Source organism: Palaemon carinicauda, chromosome 24, assembly GCF_036898095.1.
Source record: "Palaemon carinicauda isolate YSFRI2023 chromosome 24, ASM3689809v2, whole genome shotgun sequence".
Classification (NCBI taxonomy): domain Eukaryota; kingdom Metazoa; phylum Arthropoda; class Malacostraca; order Decapoda; family Palaemonidae; genus Palaemon; species Palaemon carinicauda.
This window is the reverse complement of record NC_090748.1, coordinates 64,762,644-64,782,549: the sequence shown is the minus strand read 5'-3', so window position 1 is coordinate 64,782,549 and position 19,906 is coordinate 64,762,644. Positions and strand designations below refer to the sequence as shown.

Below are 19,906 nucleotides of genomic sequence, written 5' to 3'. Positions count from 1 at the left end.
CCTGGAGAGCTCTTCCAAAGAATGGTGGAGAGGAAGAGCTAAACAAGACTCCCCCATGATCTCGAAGTACCTCCTTTGCTGCACGCGAGGAGGTGGGAGGAGTTTGTTACCGGCAGAGGAACGGCTGGAGGAGGTGAGTTCGGAGAGCTGGCTCTCAACCTTGTCTCTGGCGCTCTTCACCCCCTGGGACCAGGGCAAAGCCGCACTGGCCTTCGGAGGTTTTTGAGTGCCGTAGACTTGGTCCAGAACCGTATCCTTGCCTTCGCGTGGGGCGGTCTCTGGGTCCTCGAACCTGTTGAGTTGCCTCATCAGACTCAGGACCTGCCAGAAGGCATGCTCCGACTCGTGCAGCTCTCCTCCTTGTGGACTGGCAGCAAAGTCTCCTGTCCCCAGCTGCTCTACTTGGGGGGACATGCGGACGTTCTCCTGGGGTCTTGCTGGCTCTGGTCGAATCCGAGATGAAGACTTAGGGACAGTCTTCGAGTCCTTGGGCTTCCTCCTAAGAGGAATACAGGACTCCAGTAAAAAAGTCTGAGGGCTCCTCGCTGCTCCCACACGAGACGATTCTCCTACTCGAGGTGGGGTTTCTCCCATTGGTGCCATGGGAGAATGTCCCACCTCGCTGGACTCTCCTGAGGACGGAAAGGCTTCGTCCACAGGGGAAGGAGAAACCGTCTGAGGAGGGGAAGGGGCATTCCTGACGGACTTCTTGGGAGCCAGTTTGACCCTAGGAGAAGTTACCACTAAGTCCACTCCTCTCCTTCTCTTCAGCGGGGACGAGGCTGCCGTTAGTTTGAGGCCTAGATCAGTGAGGGCCGGCTTAACAGCCTGGACGACCGCTTTGATCAGAGACCCGAACCAAGGCTGACGGCTGACAGACTCGGTGTCAGCGACTCCCGCTGGAGGGAAGGGGATCGGGCGATCCTTAGGAGTGGATACCACAGGGCCTGCCTGAAAAGAAGAAGGATGTTGCCTAGACCTCTCTGAAGAATCTTCCTCTTCCTGCAAGAGCGCTGCTCTGCGCTTACGCGGTGGAGATCATGACGATGATCTGGAAGTACGCGACGCTCCCGAGGACTCGCAAGGTTGCCCGTGCTGCGAAACCCGGCGGGAATCGCGATTGGGGTCGCCCTGGCACTGGCACGATGGTGAAATTGCTGGTTCACGCGCGGGCGCACGGAGATGAAAGCGCGGGCGAGCGAGCGCGTGGGCGCGCAGGCGAGTGAGCGCGTGCGCCCACAGGTGAAGTTGCGCGTGGGTGCGCAGGTGAGGGTGCACGCGGTTGTAGGGGAGAGCGCTAGCGGCAAGGAGAACTACGGCGTCCAGGGGAGCGATGGCGCGTTGGCGAGCGATGACGCGTAGGCCGAGAAGGCAATCGGCTGCGCACAGGCGAGTTAGCGCGTGGCCGCGCAATAGACCTTCGGCGATCTGATGTGAGGGCACGCAGGCGAAGGATAGCACGGGCGCGCGGGAGATCGCTGGCGCGTAGTGGCGTGGTCGGGAGCTATCAGATGGGCTGCAGGACCAGAAGGTGAAGTAGCGCGTAGGGGCGAACGCTCGCAGGCTTGCACCGGAGACTTCTCGTGGGTGGGCGGGCGAGCAGAAGCTCAACCAGGTCTAGAAGAGCGCACGCCATTGCAAAGGCTGGCGCGTGGGCGGGGTCTGCGGGCGCGTAGGAGATCGACAGCGAGGGGGCAAAGGAGCAGCCTCCTTGCCTGCACCCAGATCCGGAGAGCGTGGGCGAACGTTGGCGCGCATCAGGACCAGGGAGTGCAGATGTGCGCTGGCGAGCAGGAGATGCCTGACGAGCAGGGGAGCGCTGACGCGTAGGAGAGCGCTGACGCGCAGGCGATCGCTGGCGGGCAGAAGATCTACGGCGAGAAGAGTCTGAAGGGTCCACAGCAGGTGAGCGCTTGTGCGCTACAGAGCGCGAGCGCACAGGAGAACATGAGCGCACAGGTAACACCTGGCGCTTGAGGGGCTTAGCCTCAGTGGGACACAAGCCCTTATGCCACGAAGGGACCGGTGCCCGTTGGAAAATGGGGTGCGTAGGCGCCCACAGCGCATCTGCATCCGCAAACGGAGAAGGAAGGCTAGCAGGTCTGGCAGGCGTCGGTGATCGCGAACGATCCGCTGAGAGGTCTAGCGATGCGGCTGTAACAGTCTGCTCACGTCGAGTAGGCTCCTCTGCGGGAGACGTCGAAGGCGAAGAACCAATGAGGCGCCTCCTAACCCCCTTGAAAGGGGAAGGAAGGCCTTGACAGCGAAGAGGAGGGCGAGCCTTACGGCGAAGACGGCCTCGAGGGGCAACAACACCATCGTCGGTCCTCCGAAGAGGAGTCTCCGTCAGTGAACTCCCCGGGGGGGGGGAGAATCACCCGTAGGAGAGACCGTTAGACCCAGCTCCTCCCTCGAAGGATGTTCGGAGGGGGGAACTGAGCCTTCAACAACATCAGCAACAACATCAGGGGTTTGGCCCGACCCGTCGGAAGCCTCTGCCACAACAACGTCGACAATAGACAGAGGATCTACCTCTGCTATTACCGGCGACTGTTTGACAGCTGCACCCAACTGGATCAGGTCAAACAGGGCTTCCCTGGAGGGCGACCCCTTAAGCCCCAAGGAAGCCCAAAGCTGATCATTGTTAGACACAGAATCATCAACATCAAAATCCTCCCCCGGAGGTGGAGGTGGAGGAGGAGGAGCTGCCTCGCTATGGGAGGCAACTCCCTCTCCCGAACCCCCAGGTTGGTCAACAACAGAAAGGCCTACGCTACCACTCGACGGCCCCTCGCAAGAGACCGATCGAGTGGGAGCTTCGGAGGAGGTTCGGGCAACGGAAGAAGAGTCTTTGGAACCTTCCTTCTTCAAGGCAGCCCTTGAAGGAGAAAGGTCACGCTTAGACTTCTTCTTACGTCGCTGGGAAAACCTCTCCCACTGGGAGGTAGACCACTCCCTGCACTCACTACAAGTTTTATTCCTTTCACACCGTTGACCTCGGCAGTATGGACATAAGGAATGAGGGTCGGTCTCAACCGCCGACATGAACGTTCCACAAGGGCGGTCGGGAAGTCCAGGGCACTTCCGCATGATGGATGGAGGCCAACTTCCATGCACACATGCTGTAAAAAAAAGCAAACAAATTAAGGCTGTCAAAAATGCGAGGGTGAGACAGACAGGTCTGATCATCACCCAAGCCAAAAGTGAAGTGAATCAGTTCACCGGTGTGTGAGGGGGGAGGGGTAGCTAGCTACCCCTCCCCTACCCCCTCGCTAACTAGCGAGAGGGTAGTTAACCCTCGTTAAAAATCTAATGGCTCGTCAGTTCAGCTACGCTGAAAGTAATACCCCATGTAAATAGCGTGGTTTGTATTTCGGTTACGGAATAAATTCTAGGTTAAGAATAAAGTCAGAGAATCCTTGATTCTATTAATGTTTAAGACATTATTGAGGAATTAAGGTTTTCTACCGTTCCAAGCAAACAGGTAAGAACTGATTGTACTAAACTGTTTATCTTACAGAATTAAGGTTTCCTACATGTATATAAACCTGTCTGTCTCTTTATAACCAGACTCGGGAGGTATCAGTAACCTATACAGATCTATACCATCTAAGTACAAACTATGCTTTACATATATGAGGACACTAATATACAAACTGTTTGCTAGATTGTTCCTTGAACTCACAATCCTCGGGGTTTTTTCCTAGAGTTTACCCAGACTCTTCCCTGTAGGGGGCAGGAAGAGCTGACATATTTTATGATCAGTTGATTGATGTATAACGGTAACATCAAGTGGCTCTAGGTCCACAAGATCAAATAGGAAATATTTATCTCGAGATAAACGGCACTATTGAAAATCCACAGATACATTAATGCTCTGGTAAACTTCCATCAGGACGACATGGCCTGAGCCCAAAAAACGGATTTTGAGCGAAGCGAAAAATCTATTTTTGGGTGAGGTAGCTATGTCGTCCTGATGGACCCACCCTCTTTTTGACAAAAGGATAATGAATCCCTCCCTATGGTACTGTATCTAAAACACCTACAAAGCTACAAAGAATGGCTTGGTGGCGCCGCGCGGTGGCGATTTGGCACACTATTTACAGTATGGTAGGAGTGTCGCCTCTTTAACGACTCTCCTATATTCTTGCCACTTTTCCCCTCGAAGCAGAAACACTATTAGGGGTGTAGATAGCTATGAGACGTGTCAAGAATACGTCCTCTGATTACGCGATACCCATTTTCAAGGGATATTCGCTCCAGGAGTTAGAATTCTGGATACCTTTGGTAAATTCTCTGGAATATATTACTTTAGTCAAATATAACCTAGGAAGCTACTAATGAAGGAACTTCCATCAGGACGACATGGCTCCCTCACTCAAAAATGACAAATTCGGAGATAATTTGTATTTTTCCTAACCATACAAATCTTAGCTATTTACATAGGGTTTACTTTCGGCGTAGCTGAAATGACGAGCCATTAGAATTTTAACGAGGGTTTATTACCCCCGCGCTAGTTAGAAAGAGGGTAGGGGAGTGGTAGCTAGCTACCCCTCCCCCCCTCACACACCGGTGAACTGCTTCACTTCACTTAGAGGTAGGACTTGCCTTGGGGGACAGGGCTGGCGGGCAAATATGTGTAAATAGCTAAGGTTTGTATGGTTAGGAAAAATACAAATTATCTCCGAATTTGTCATTTGTTCCGTAACCGAAATACAAACCACGCTATTTACATAGGGTGACTTACCCTTAGGTAGGGTGGAAAGTCCCCAGCCTTACTGGCTTTGGCTTACCTGGGGACTCAGAATCCGAGTGAGCAGCACTCGAGAAAAAGAGTCCCTGCATCTCGCAAGTTTCTTGCTACGCAAGAAACGTGCGGCCTACATAAGCTTGTGTGTGGAGGGAAAAAGTGTGACTCGTCCTAGGAAGTTGACCTGAAGTCCTTTAGCTGGAATTCTAGGCTAGGACGTTCCCAATACCACCTCCTCAGGGTATGGGAGACGCGACAGTATTAACTTAATATTAGGAACACAAGGAAGCATGGTTTACCTGCAGAGGTTTGAGGTCAGCTATGCAGAGAACCCAGGATGCTGCTTTCCCCAAGAGAGGGGAGGATGAAGAAAGAAGGGCCAGACATACTTCTTTCATTCATGCAGTCTAAAACTGGGTAACAATGCCGTCAACCTTCTGATACCTTTCCATTAAGGAGCCTGAGGTTAGACCAGCTGTTGTGTAGCCACCACAGGGCTGATAGAAAACGTATCGAGACTCCTGTGGGTCACGTCCTGCAGGTAGTGGGCTGTGAAGGTCGTTAGACGCTTCCAGACTCCAATTTGTAGCACCTGCGTCACAGAGTACTGTAGTTCCTCTTGAAGGCCAGGGACGTTGCGATGCCTCTGACATCATGTGCTCTAAGGCGACGTGACGAAGGAGGGTCTGGATTCAGGGCGTGATGGATGACCCTTTGAATCCAGGCTGAAAAGGCATTCTTGATGACCCTCCTCTCCATCCTCCCTGTGCTCCCAAACAGGGCTTGCACGTGAGGACGAACTGTAGCTGTTCTTTAAGACAACCCCTCCGACTCCTTACTGGGTATAGTAGGAGAAGGTCTGGGTCATCTGTTACAGAACCGAGACTCGAAATCCTGAAGGAGTCGAACCGAAGGTCCGGGACTCCAAGATTTTGAGTCTAGTAACCAACTCAGGGACGAACCTGAACGTTACCTCCACCTATCCTCTTGAATGGGCGACGTCGTACGAGAGACCAAGAAGTTCGCTGACACGCTTGGCCGAGGCCAGAGCGAGCAGGAGCACCGTCTTCCAAGACAGGTGACAATCAGAAGCCTGGCGTAATGGTTTGCAAGGAGATCTCTTAAGAGCCCGAACCATGTGCCACGGAGGAGGTCTCACTTCCGACTGGGGGCAGGTAAGTTCGTAGTTTCGTATGAGCGAAGAAAGATCCAGCGAGGAGGAAATGTCTATTCCTTTCAGCCTGAAGGCCAGGCTTAAGGGTGAGCGATAGGCTTCCACCGCCGAGAGCGAAAGGCGCATTTCCTCCCGCCGATATACAATAACTCCGCTATTGCTGGAATAGTGGCATCAAGGGGGAGAGGTACCTCTCCCACGACACCAACCACAGAAGACTCTTCACTTCGCCTGGTAGACCCCTGCGGATGACTTTCGCAGGTGTCGAGACATCCGCTCCACAACTTTTTGCGGAACGCCTCTCTCTGTGAGGAGATGCTGTATGGTCTCCAGGCGTGAAGCCGAAGCGATGCTACGGCTTGTGGTAGATATTGCAGTGTGGTTGTTTGAGTAACTCGTGTCGTGGGGGAAGTTCTCTCAGGAGTTCCGTCAGGAGATGCAGAAGTTCCGGGAACCACTCTACATGATGCCGCAGCGGAGCTATCAGAGTCATTGACGGGTTGACCGATAGTCTGGTCTTGTTGAGCCCCCTTCTCAACAGACAGAACGGTGGGAAGACGTAGACGTCGATGTTGTCCCACCGTGTAGGAAGGCATCTTGCTAGAGTGCCTTGGGGTCTGGGACTGGGAGTAGTACAGCGGCAGCTTGAAATTCAAGGCTGTCGCAAACAGGTCCACAAGGTCAGGACTTGTTGGCTACCAGGGGGGGTCGAAGACCACTCGGTACTCTCTATCTGTGAGGCCCTGCTCAGACTGTCGGAGAGCACATTCCTTAGTCCGGAATGAAGCGAGCCGATAGGGTATTGAGTGGACTTCGGTTCATCTCAGTATCTCTACTGCAAGATGAGAAAGTTGTTATGAAAAGGTACCTCCCTGCTTGTTGAAAAAAAAGCCACTACCGTGGAGTTGTCGTTCACGGAGTGACTCGCCAGGGTCTGTTGGAAGTGTTGAAGGGCCAGAATACGGCCTTCATTCCTAGCAGACTGATGTGGAGTTACCCTTCTGGTTCTGACCATAGGTTTGATTCAGAACGTGCCCCCCCACCCCCCCCCCACCCCCCACCCCCTTGTTTTGACAAGTCTGAGAACAGCATCAAATGCGGGGGAAGGACGAGAAGATCCATTCCCTTGCAAAGGTTTCCGTAGGTCAACTACTACTGTAGGTCCATTCGTTCCGCAGGTCCCAAAGGGACCAGAATGTTGAGAATCGTTGTCTTGATTCCACCGGGACTTGGGCCGCCGATGCAGGGATCTCATCCTGAGGCGGCCGTTGGAACAAGCCTGGCCAAGGAGGAAAGGTGACCTAGGAGGTGTAACCAAGATTGGGCTGGAAGCTCTCCTCGTCTGAGGAAAGGTTCTGCGACTCTACTCAGCCTTGCTATCCTGTCATCTGATAGGAAGGCTTGGAGATTAGAGTCTAATATCATGCCAAGATATCCCATTTGTTGAGATGGAAGCAGAGAAGACTTCTCGAGAATTACCATGATCCCTAGATCTTGGCAAAGCCCCAGAAGCTTATCTCGGTGTCGAAGAAGGGTCGATTCCGAGACTGCCTGGGTTAGCCAGTCATCCAGAAAGCGAAGGAGACGGATGCCGCTCCTGTGTGGCCATGAAGATAACAGGGTGAACATTCTGGTGGACACCTGCAGTGCTGTGGAGAGATCGAAACACAGCACCTTGAACTGGTATATCTTGTTGTCTAGGCTGAATTTCAAGTACTTCCTGGAAGACGGATGGATTGGGATCTGGAAGTACCCGTCCTTCAGATCCAGTGTGCACATGAAGCCTTGTGGTCTCACTACAAGCCTGATTGACTCTGCTGTTCCACGCTGAACGAAGTTTGTTCGACAAACTTGTTCAGGGCTGAGAGGTCGAGACAGGTCTCCAGCCTTCAGACGTTTTCTTACAAGAAAGAGTCGACTGAAGTAGCCGGGGGGGGGGGGGGGGGGGAGAGCCGTCGATGACCTTTTGGAGAGCATCCTTCTAGAGCATGGTCTCGATTTCTGCCCGAAGGGCTAGCCTCTTTGCCAATCCCATGGCATAGGAGCTCAGCGACACTGGATTCGCTGTCAGTGGAGGTAGAGATGTAAAGAACGGTACGCGATATCCTTGGCTGATCACGGAGATCGTGCAGGAATCGGCCCCGAGTTGCTGCCACCTGAGCGTGCAACCTTAGGCATCCCCCCACTGGGGACCATGCAAGGGGGTTGCCAATCCTAGCGTTTGCGGCCACGGCCGCTCCCTCAGGATTATTGCCTCCCCAGGAGGACTTCCCGCCCTGCTTGTCTCTGACAGGAGGGGGCTGCTGTTTAGACACCTTGTCTTAGCTGCCGGGGCCGGTTCCGATGTCCTAGGCTGACGAGGCTGTTGTTGTTGAGACGCTGGAGGCTTGTAGGGTTTGGATGCAAGCGCCTTTGGAGGAGCGAATCGTGATTCGCTTTCTCCACCTCTCAGCTGTCCGTTACCGTCCTTGGGCTCAAAACAAGGTCTTTCCAAGAGTGGAAGAGTGTCTGGGCTTGCCGACATCCATGGTTGGGACTTCCGAGAGGAACCTCTCGGTCACTGCATCTCAATGTGTCAACATCGAGTTTGCACACAAGTTCGAAACTTGGTGAGCCGGGAAACGATGGTGCTCGTGCCCGAGAGGAGGAAAGTTTCCATGACCTTCCTGGAGCTCTCCTTGGACAAATTCTCGGATCGCAACAGGATGCCCAGAGACCCAAGCCAGACGACCAGCCACAAAGTGGCCCGCATGGTACACTTTGCGGCTTTCTCCTGGCTTAAGATCTCCGAAGACGAGAATGTCACCTGCCGGGCGGAGAATTTCTTGAGAGAAAAACTCCCTGGTAAGCCCCTTCCACAGAATGGTGGAGAGGAAGGGCTAAACCAGGTTCCCCCATGATCTCGAAGTACCTCTTCTGCTGACGGCTGACAGACGCAGTGTCAGCGACTCCCGCTGGGGGGAAGGGAATCGAATGATCCTGAGGAGTAGAGATGATGGGGCCTTCCTGAAAAGAAGGAGAAGAATGTTGCCCAGACCTCTCTGAAGATTCTTCCTGCTCTTGCACGTGCCATGCTCTGTGTTTACGGGGTGAAGATCGTGATCTGGAAGTACGCGCTCCAGAAGACTCGCCAGGTTGCCCGTGTTGCGAAAACCCGACGGGAATCGCGGTCGAAATCGCCCTGGTGCTCACGCGATGGTAAAATGTTGGTTCGTGCGCGAGCGAACGTGGGTGCGCAGGCGAAAGTGTGCGTGGGCGCGCAGGTGAGGGCGAGCGCTGGCGGTCGGGAGACCGATGGCACGTTTTGGCGAGCGATGGATCGCTGGCGGGAATCGCGCGATGGAAAACCGTTGGTTCACGCGCGGGCGAACATAGATGCGCGCGGTCGTAAGGGCGAGTGCAGGCGGCCGGGAGACCGATGACGCGTAAGCGAGCGATGGCGCGTCTTGGCGAGCGATGGCGAGTAGGCGGGCGAAGGCACGTTGGCAAGCGATGGCGAGTAGCGACCGATCACGTACAGGAGAGCTAACGCGTGGGCACGTAGGAAACCTACGACGATTGAAGTTTTGGCGCGTAGAAAACGCTTGCGCGCAGGCGAAGAATCGCGCTGGCGCGTAAGGAGAGCCCAGGGGTGCCTGTGAGCGCCCGTGTGCTAGCTTAGGTATCTCCTGGGCGGCGCGGTATGAAGTGGAAGCGTGCTGGCGCGTTGGCGCGCTGGAACTGGAACCGCGCGTGGGCGCTTGGCACGAAACTCCAGAAGGGCGCTGCGAGTCCAAAAGAACCTGTGAGCGCCTGTGCGCTAGCGTAGGAACTTCTTGAACTGCGCGTGACGAGGCAGGAACCAGGAGATCGTAGGCGCGTAGTGGCGTGGCCAGAAGATACGTGCGGCCGGACGATATCAGCGAGGGTGCAGAAACAGAGAGATCGTCGGCGAGGAGGCGAAGGAATAAACTCCTTGCCTGCGCCCAGATCCGAAGATCGTGGGGGAACGTTGACAGGTATTGCGCACATCAGGAAAGGGGGCGCAGATGCACGCTGGCGAGCAGGTGAACGTGGAGTTCAGTGAAGAAATAATCTCCCTGCTTGTGCCCAGATCCGGAGATCGTGGGCGCGAGGGCGAACGTCGGCGCGCATTGCGCACATCAGAAAAGGGCGAGCAGATGTGCGCCGGCAAGCAGGCGATCATGGGCGTTCAGGAGACCGTTGGTGCACATGGTGCGTAGCCGCACAGAAGGTCTCAGAAGAGTTGGCAATCAGGAGATCTACGGCGAGACTCAGCTACAGGAGGTCGCTGGAGTGTTGATTCAGCAGAAGTCTGGCCCACAGCAGGTAAAAACCTGGCACTAAAGGGACTTACTCACATTGTGAGATAAGCCCTTTGCCCCGAAGGGACCGGTGCCCGTTGGAAAACGGGGTGGAGCTGCGTTTCTGCGTCCAGGAACGGAGAAGGAAGACAAGAAGATCTGGCAGGTGTCGGAGATAGCGAACGAACTGCCGACAGGTCTAGCGAAGCAGCTGCAATGGTCTGTTCTCGTCGAGGAGGATCCTCTGCGGCTGAAGATGAAGATGACCACGGACAGGAGCACCATCATCAGTCCTCCGAAGAGGAGTCTCTGTTAGTGAACTCCCCCGAGGGGGGGGAGAGACTCGCAGGAGAGACCGTTGGACTCAGCTGCCCCCTCGAAGGATGTTCGGAGGGGGGAACTGAGCCTTCAGCAACATCAGCAACAACAGCAGGGGAGTCCTCCGAAGAGGAGTCTCTATGAGTGTCCTCTCTCGCGAACGAGAGAGGTGAACACTTCGTAGAAGAGACAGGAAGAACTGATGAAGGCGCCCTTTAGGGCCGTTGGATCAGAAAGCTGACCATAAAGAGCAACCCTCCGAATAGGAGCTCCTGCAGCTGCTCAGCCCCTTGAGCGTAGCTGCAAGTGCGACCGCTCAGCACCAAGAGCATAATCGCACGAATACCATGGTCCGGCCTTGCAACCGCTCAGCCACTTGAGCATGGTTACAAAAGCGGTAGCTCAGCACCAAGAGCATAACTGCCTGAGGACCAGAAATTATTAAGGTAAGAGAAGTTGCCCCCCCTGAAGGGGAATAAACTCATACCTGGGAAGGGAACCTCCCTCGGAAGGGAAGTTACCCACCCATGGAGGCAAACCTCCTGAGCTTTCTAAATGAACTAAGGAGCCGACAGTTGTCATGGGAGAACTTCTAGAAGGGAACACGCCCATGAAGAAGTCGTAGAGGAGGCGGCAACAGTAGACACCCCAGGCCCCAACAGGACAGCTCTGCTTCGTTGGCACATTAGGCAAACGAAAAACTAGATAGTTAACTGTGAAAATAAAATAATTAGTTAAAATTTATTCACCCGGGGGAACTCCGAAGAGGAACCCCTGAGGGAAAAGAACATAAGAATTACGCAACAGGAATGCGCCCTCCTCGCCCACTGACACTCACGGGAAGAGGGGAAAGGCGGAGAACTGTAACAAAACAGAATTATAACAATTATAATTATGTAATTCAGCTAAGACTGTTCACTAATAGCAAGAACGAATGAACCCCGAAGGGAAGCGTTCTACACAGAAGCTGAAAAGTTAACAAATACAATTAGATTTGATTAAAAATAATTGAGACAAAATAAACGGAGTAGCAACTCAACCCGCAACGGGAAGGAAGCTACCGTAATACGTAGTAGAAATAAAAGGGTGAACGACCTCAAGGAGAGAGAGAGACCGTAGTCAAACTAAACTCCCATGTTCTCTATGCTGATAGACCAAGTTCCCCGTAGGGAAGAGAACAGCGGAGAAACAGATTACTGTAATAAATAAAGTCCAGCGATGACGATTCCCCACGGCGCCCGCCGAAGGGAGACCGAAGGACCAAAGGAGATATCGCGACCCATGAAATGTCACCGTGGGGGCCTGGGACCACACGGAGATGTTGTCGTACAATTGAGTGGACTTCCTACACACACACACAGCACAAACACTGAAAAGGAAACTTACTGTATTTCTATACTCAAATATATACATAAACATTAGAATGTTTACATATATATTAAGTATAAGAAAAGTAAGTAATTAAGTAAAGACAAAACATTAATGGCTGCCATGCGAGGACGGGACAGAGACGTCTGTTCATCGTCCGAGCCAAAAGTGAAGAGAAGCAGTTCACCGGCGTGTGAGGGGGGGAGGGGTAGCTAGCTACCACTCCCCTACCCCCTTGCTAACTAGCGCGGGGGTAATAAACCCACGTTAAAATTCTATTGGCTCGTCATTTCAGCTACGCAGAAAGTAAACCCTATGTAAATAGCGTGGTTTGTATTTCGGTTACGGAACAAATAGATTTTTTGCTTCACTCAAAATCCGGTATACATACTGTGTATATATATATATATATATATATATATATATATATATATATATATATATATATATATATATATATATATATATATATATATATATATATATATATATATATATATACATATACACATACATATACACATACACATACACATACACATACACATACACATACACATATATATATATATATATATATATATATATATATATATATATATATATATATATATATATATATATACATACATACATACATACATACATACATACATACATACATACATACATACATACATACATACATACATACATATATATATATATATATATATATATATATATATATATATATATATATATATATATATATATATATATATATAATTGACAAAAATTAATAGCAGTCTAAAATATGCGAAGAGGAATAGCGGTTACAACCGGTCTCCATCCGAGCCAAAAGTAAAGTGAGCTAAATCATCGGTTTGTGAGTGGGAGCGGTAGCAAGCTACCGCCCCTAACCCTGATAACTAGCGGTATGGGTAGTTAACCCTAGCTAAATTTTAATGGCTCGTCATTTCTGCTTCTCGCTAAATTTTAATGGCTCGTCATTTCAGCTTCGCAGAAAGTAATACCCCTAAATAAATAGTGTAGGTTTATACAGTATTCTAGTTACGGAACAAACTACGTTTGCGGCAACGCTCTGCCTATGCCTTTGAAGGAGAAGCTTCATGGCAACGTTTCCTCTTCCTGCTAACGGTCTTCTCTCGAGATCGAGAGACATTCCCCCGAAGGAGAACCCTGCCTTGGACTCCATTCTTCCACCGCCCCTCGGGAGTCAACAAAGTCCTTGGCGTTGATGTCAGCAGACCAGAAGTCAAATCAGAAGGAGGATCAAACTCCGCGGAGGAAGAAGATGACCGCCTCCTCTCCGCTCCCAATTGAAGGAGTTCGAGGAAAGCGTCCTTCGAAAATGGACCATGAACGTCCAAGTGATGGCCAAATAGACATATCAGAAATAGAGCAGGCGCTTCATTGGGGAAGGGGCAGAACCAACTCACTTGGGGAGGCAGCGCCGACACCTGGAGTAACACGGTCTGTGCTGCTACTCGGACAATGCCCAGAAGGGATCGCAGCAGCTTTGGAAAGAGATCGGGGGGGGGGGTAGAAGAAGAAGACCGCAGTTTCTACAATTTCGAGGAATATCCTAAAGAGAAAAATCAAGCTTGGCCTTCTTCTTCCGTCACCCAAACCTCTCCAACTGGGAAGCAGACCACTTCCCTACACTCATCAAAAGTATCGTCCCTGAAACACCGGCGGCCCCGGCAAGCTGGACACAGCAGGTGAGGAACCGTCTCAATAAAAGACACAAAGGTACTGCAGGAGCAGCCTTCGGGACCAGGACAAGTACGCATGGGACTACCACACACAAAATTTGAAAAGAAAAAGAATTACAAAGCAAGTCAAAGCAGGCAAGAGCAACAGTGTGTCCGTTCTCTAACGAGCCAGAAAACAAAGTGGTTGCTCAGCCAAGGTGCGTGAGTGAGCGGGGTAGCTGCACTAACCCCAATTCCACCCGCTAACTAGCGATTGGGATAGTTATCCCTCACTAAAAATTATCATGGCTTGTCTTTCAGCTTCGCCGAAAGTACTAACTAAAAAATAGCAAATGGTTTGTATTTGTGCAGGAGCAATTGTCCTTTTACTTACTTAATCTTCTTGCTATCGTAACTTGAAAATCATTGTGAAAAGGTAAGCAGGGTAGCCTCTCAAGTAAATAAGGACACAACTAAGGTCAGGTCAGATATCTAGGGTTAATATATATCTCCTTAATTTCAGTGAACTCTATCAGCACAGAAAAATGGAATCGTGTGTATATATTAACCAACATTTTAGTTGGTTTTTACGTTATTTCTGAATTTCAAACTTTTCTGAATACAGTAATGAGTTGCATTCAATTTGGGTTTACTTCCACCCAAAAAACTAGGTTTCCCACTGAAGTCTACCTTTTCTGTTGACTAAAAGGGAGAGGAGTATGTCCTAGGCTAGTTTGTAGAGAGGCGGACACACCTGCTAGTTTGTCCTGGTGAGGCAATTGGGGAATTGCATGGGGGCATTGGGTTCATCCTTAAGGTTGTGTATATTTCAGGTAGCTCATACCTATTTAACTTAATATATCAAAATAGCAATGAAATTCCCTTTCATTATGCCTGAATCAATGTGTCCGGCAACCTAAAGATGCCCTCCTGTTTGAAATTATTGAAAGGTTTTCCAGGGTTTCTTCAAATTTTAAAGCATATCAATAAACAAGTAAAGCTTAATTTTCTCTTACTGTATATAATGAACCTGTTTTTTAAGGTTTCCAAATAAATGGTAATTCTATAACTATTGTACATGGAACTGTACACAATGCAGTGAAAAATGGCCAATATGGAGGGATAACTAGTTTCAAATAGATTCCCCCACCTGGTGCCACATCACAGATCAACAGCTTGACTTCTTTTTCCAACCCCACCCCACCTCCTTACCCTGTGTCTCTATCTTTGTTTGTATCTGTTTCTATAAAAATTGGTGTATTTCAGAAATTGTATAAATAAATTATTCTAACATTCTTTTTGCATCACCACAACCACTGCCTCTACATACATATAAATATATACACAAACACACTTTGTGATGAATAAAAAAAAATAATGTTAGGGACTATAAATAGAAGAGGGGAGGTTAATTTTAATGATCTTAGGAAGATATCTTAAAGCAACAAGGAAATGATGGCTCAGAGAAGCAGTGTTCTTTGGTTAAAGAAAGGGTAAAAATGTAAAGGAAATAGGTAATGAATTAAGGAAAGGGAAGGTTTCCCACCAATCGAGTGTGGTGTGTGATGGTCTGTAGGGGGAAAGTATGGGGTTGGTGTGCTCTGGAGAGGAAGGCCAAAGGACAGTAAGAAACAAAAGGTGAAGAGCATGAGCAGCAAAGAAGGCAGTACTTTAGGGTGACGTGAAAGGATAAAATACAAAAGATAAAGAAACAGAGCCTATGATGAAAGGAAAAAACAAGTCAAGTGGGTGGTTGGCTGGAGTTGCGTGAAGTTTGAGGGGAGACGAGGGAAGTGCATTATGGGAAGGGTGTGGGAGTGGTAGTGAGAAGGTGTAACCAGGGTGACATCATGAAAAAGTGTAATAATTAATGAAAGGGAATTTTGATAATATTAGTTATGGTAATGGTAACAGGAATACACTATTTGTGAATTGCATATTTTATGGACCAGAGTAATTACTCCATTTTTAATTTAGTATATATTTTGAATACATATCAAATGTACGCTGGCATCATGAACTTCTGTTCGGATGACTATGGTGATGATGTCAGTTTAAGGTCGTTTAGTGAGGAAACCAGGAGAGTTTTTTTTTCATATAATTAGTTTTTTTTTAATAATTTTAACTTGTGTCCCATGAGCCAAATTGTTTTAAAGTATAAAAAAGTAACAGAGGAAAACAATAGCTCTGGATAATTTGGCAGTATCTGGAGAGCGTGATCTTGTACACAAATACCATAAAAATAGGCTAGATTAGCCAAGTACTGTACTACACATCTAACACATCCTTACCGCCATGACGTACGCCAAGTAGTTCACAGGAAAGTGAAATATCACCCAGTTATCTTCTATTCTACTATGACTCTACCGATAGCTTGAAATTAACTTTCTCAGAACGTAAGACGAACACCTCGACAGGGGCAGGATGACAGTCGCCTTTCAGTCTGACTGGAATGTTGTTGTCATTGGAAGTTCGCTAAACGTCCGTTAGATGGCAGCACCTCTATGATCAATAGAGGAGGAGTTTTTTAACTATTATTATTATTATTATTATTATTATTATTATTATTATTATTATTATTATTATTATTTTCATTTTTGTTATCACTAGCTAAGCTAAAACCGTGGTTGAAAAAGCAGGATGCTATAAGCCCAAGGGCTCCAACCGGGAAAATAGCCCATTGAGGATAGGAAATAAGATATAAATAATGAACAATTAAAATATATTAAGAACAGTAACAATATTAAAGAAGATATCTTTCATATATAAAATATATAAAGACACTTGTGTCAACCTGTTCAATATAGAAACATTGAATGATTGAAGACATTAAGACTTTCAAGTCCCTAACATTATTTTTTTTTATTCATCACAAAGTGTGTCTGGTGCATGGAGGAACTCTCAGTTCTTTCAGAACATCAGCCGTGTCAAGGGGATGGTTGTGATTCCCCATGATCATCATGAAGCGTGGAAAGTCCTTTATATGTTCAGGAGATCTTGAGTGCACAATCTTGATCTCAACATCCATAAGCACATAGCAACTGTGAAAAAACAGCAATCATTAACTCTACATAAAACTTTTCCCTAAAAAAAAAAAAAATTCTTAAAAGCAAAATGAAAACAATAAAATTGTAAAAAAAAAAAAAAACTATGTATAAAAAACACCCCACAGGGTTACGTTAGTTTAACAGCTTTAGTTAAAATTAAATTTCCCTGAACCAATCCATGCTGTATCAGTTATGGTGATGTTTGTGAATACAAGGTTGAAAATGTTTTATGTAAGTTTCGATGTTTCTCCTTTTTTTATTTTATTTTTAGGGGGGAGGGTTAAAATTTGCTTATAACAATCAGTTTAATTACTTTTTGTCTTTACCTGTGCATTGCAAACTTGGGGAACTGGATGGAATTTTAGTTTTTGGGGGGAAGGCAAATTAACATCAGATATCTAAGAACATTCCCCTAAACTGGGGAATGCATAAGTAAGGTCTAAACTCATGATCATTTGGTTATTCACCATATATATATATATATATATATATATATATATATATATATATATATATATATATATATATATATATGTATGTATGTATATATATATAATATATTATATATATATATATATATATATATATATATATATATATATATATATATATATATATATATATATATATATATATATATATATATATATATATATGTAGGGTTTAATTCACATATGAAATGCAGTTCTAGAATAATCTATATCAAGAGACAAGCAGACTAGAAAATACCAGAGCATTTCCCTGTGCATAGTCCATTTTCCAGGTACCTATGAGAGAATTGATCTGGCAACTGGGCCACCTGTCACCTTGAAAAAGATTTGGTAGAGGCAAATCAGACTAGAAAAAGCTAGACCATTTCCCTGTGCATAGTCCATTTTCCAGGTACCTATGAGAGAATTGATCTAGCAACTGGGCCACCTGTCACCTTGAAAAAGATTTGGTACAGGCAAATCTTTATCAAAAGACAAGCAGACTAGAAAAAGCTAGACCATTTCCCTGTGCATAGTCCATTTTCCAGGTACTGGTCCACATGTCTTACTTAACTTAATTTAAAGTGAAGATAAAACATAAACGTTTGGCATCACTTTCTGTCTTTTGCCTATTTACTCATATGTAAACATGGTTGACGTCATTTCATAATATATATCAGAAGTAGTACCCCTTTCAAAGGTCCAATTAGTGTCAAAGAACTGATCCCAAGTAGAGTCATATGTACTATATGATTCTCCTGAGGTATATGAATATTGTGACTCCAGATCATAAGTGGTATCCCAAAATGTAGTTTCAGTTTCCCAGGTTTCCTTGGTTTCCCACTCAGGTACGCGTGAGGTAGTCAATCCCCAAGTATTTACTAACTTGTCAGTTTTATGTACATCTTCTTTATCATCAAGTCCCCAATCCATACTTCCGTAACCACTTATTTCAAGAGTCTCAAATTGTTCATCCGTGTTAATAGTACGAGGGAGATGTTGTGGGAAGGACCACGTAGAGGTTGAACTTGTCCTTGAACTCTCGTCAATGAAAGAGGCAAAATGTTTTTCAAGTTCATGAGCATTTATGATGTCTAAGAGTTGGCTTCTGCTTAATGGGTTATTATCTACAGCAGCTTCTAATAGGACGAAAAAATCAGCTTGTAATTCATCTTCGAGCTTTCTTGTCGTATCATTTTGCTTTTCTTCAAGTTTATTGTGCTGTAGACGTATAATGGAATCTTTGATATTGATGTCGTCTTCTAACTCTCTGATACGAATTTTCAGTTGTTGCATTTTTTTTCCTTGTTTAAATCCTGTTCATATATTATTTTTTTTAGCCTGTCTATTTCCATTTCCTGTTTTTTTCTGTCTTGGTGACATTTTTCTAGTTGCCTTTCCTGTCGATTTTTCTGCGCCTCAATTGCATCTCTCTCATAACTGTTTTGTTGGTTTTGCAATTCCTCTTCACTGTCCTGCTCTCTCTCTTCGTTTTTTTCCTCTATTTTGTCTTTTTCTGCTATTATTTTTCTTAAAATATTTATTTCCTCTTGTTTCTTTTCTTCAATCGATATTTTTTCTAATGCACATCTTCCCAGGCGCTCCTTCAGTCGATTTATATAGGACTCATTTGGGAATCTGGCTTGTTGCCTCTCATCTCCCATCCCCCCAATTAGCTGTTTCTCCAATTGTCTTATCTTTGAATTCATTTCCTCAATTATTTGTTGTTGTTCATTGCCTTTCCTTTTCATTTCTTTGATTATGCTTTCATATTTTGTGTTTTCGCGAAGTATTCCTTCTGCAAATTCCCACCAATCATCATCTTTAGCTTTGTTCATCGGCTGAGGGTATTTTTGGTTACAGCTTTCTAATCCCATTTGCTCTTGTTTTCCATCTCTGCCTAATGTGCATTCCGGTGGTTCGTTGAAATTGGCCGGTTTGATCCTATTGTACATTCGAGAGAGGTCTTCTTGGGTTTTTAGTTCCAGGTTTTCTATATCGAATGCGTACTTAGCTTTCTTTTCAAGATTTTTTCTCAAGTCTGGAGATTGTCCACGAAGACTGCTTTTTTTCTTTATGTTTCCTGGTATGATATTTTCACTAAGATTGTCTTCTTCCTTTATAAAGCCTCGTGTGATATTTTCAAAATACTTGATTTTCCTCTCCACGAGTCCCTCTTCAATTTCTTCAAGAACAACTTTCTTTTTCTTATCTATTTTCTCACCTTTCAGAGCCTCTTCCCATATAGTAACGAGATTATTTACGAAGCCTCTCTTGTCTGGAGAGACTTCATCCATTGCAATTATAACTCCATTAATAACTTGGGTATTCAAAGCCACTCCACAATAATAAATCGTCAAAATCTCCATTTTTGTTCGGTTCATCTGCGCGGAGGCCATATTTCTAGCGATCCTCCCAAGATGGTTTCTAAAGTCCCGAGATTGTCCACGAAGATCACCTACCTTTAAGTTTCCTCGTCTGATATTTTCAAAATACCTTTTCGGTTCCATGGCGGAACAATTACGGCATACACAATATCCCATATTGGTACTCAAAAAAGCTATTCCACAAAAACAACAATACCTTTTACACTTCATTGTTAATAGCTTTCCTCTACCTTGTTTTAGGTCTATTTTGAAAAAAATAAAAATGCAACTTGATCTGGAGACACTCTGGGAGAAGTCGAGAATGTCTTCTAGATGAAGCAGGAATCCCGCAGCCGGATTTGCGATCAGACGAAAGATTTATTTTGTTAATTTTTCATGATTCCTATTTTGA

General features: G+C 46.8%; 1 protein-coding gene across 1 annotated transcript in view; it reads right to left on the bottom strand.

The window, feature by feature from the left end:
- Positions 1-16,094, bottom strand: part of Klp64D (kinesin-like protein 64D) — a 390,644-nt gene extending 374,550 nt beyond the window's left edge. Inside the window, exon 1 of the mRNA XM_068348147.1 lies at positions 15,903-16,094. Within this exon, the coding sequence (XP_068204248.1) occupies positions 15,903-15,908 (6 nt within the window). The 5' untranslated portion in view covers positions 15,909-16,094. The remainder of the gene's footprint in view (positions 1-15,902) is intronic.
- Positions 16,095-19,906: the final 3,812 nt, after the last annotated feature.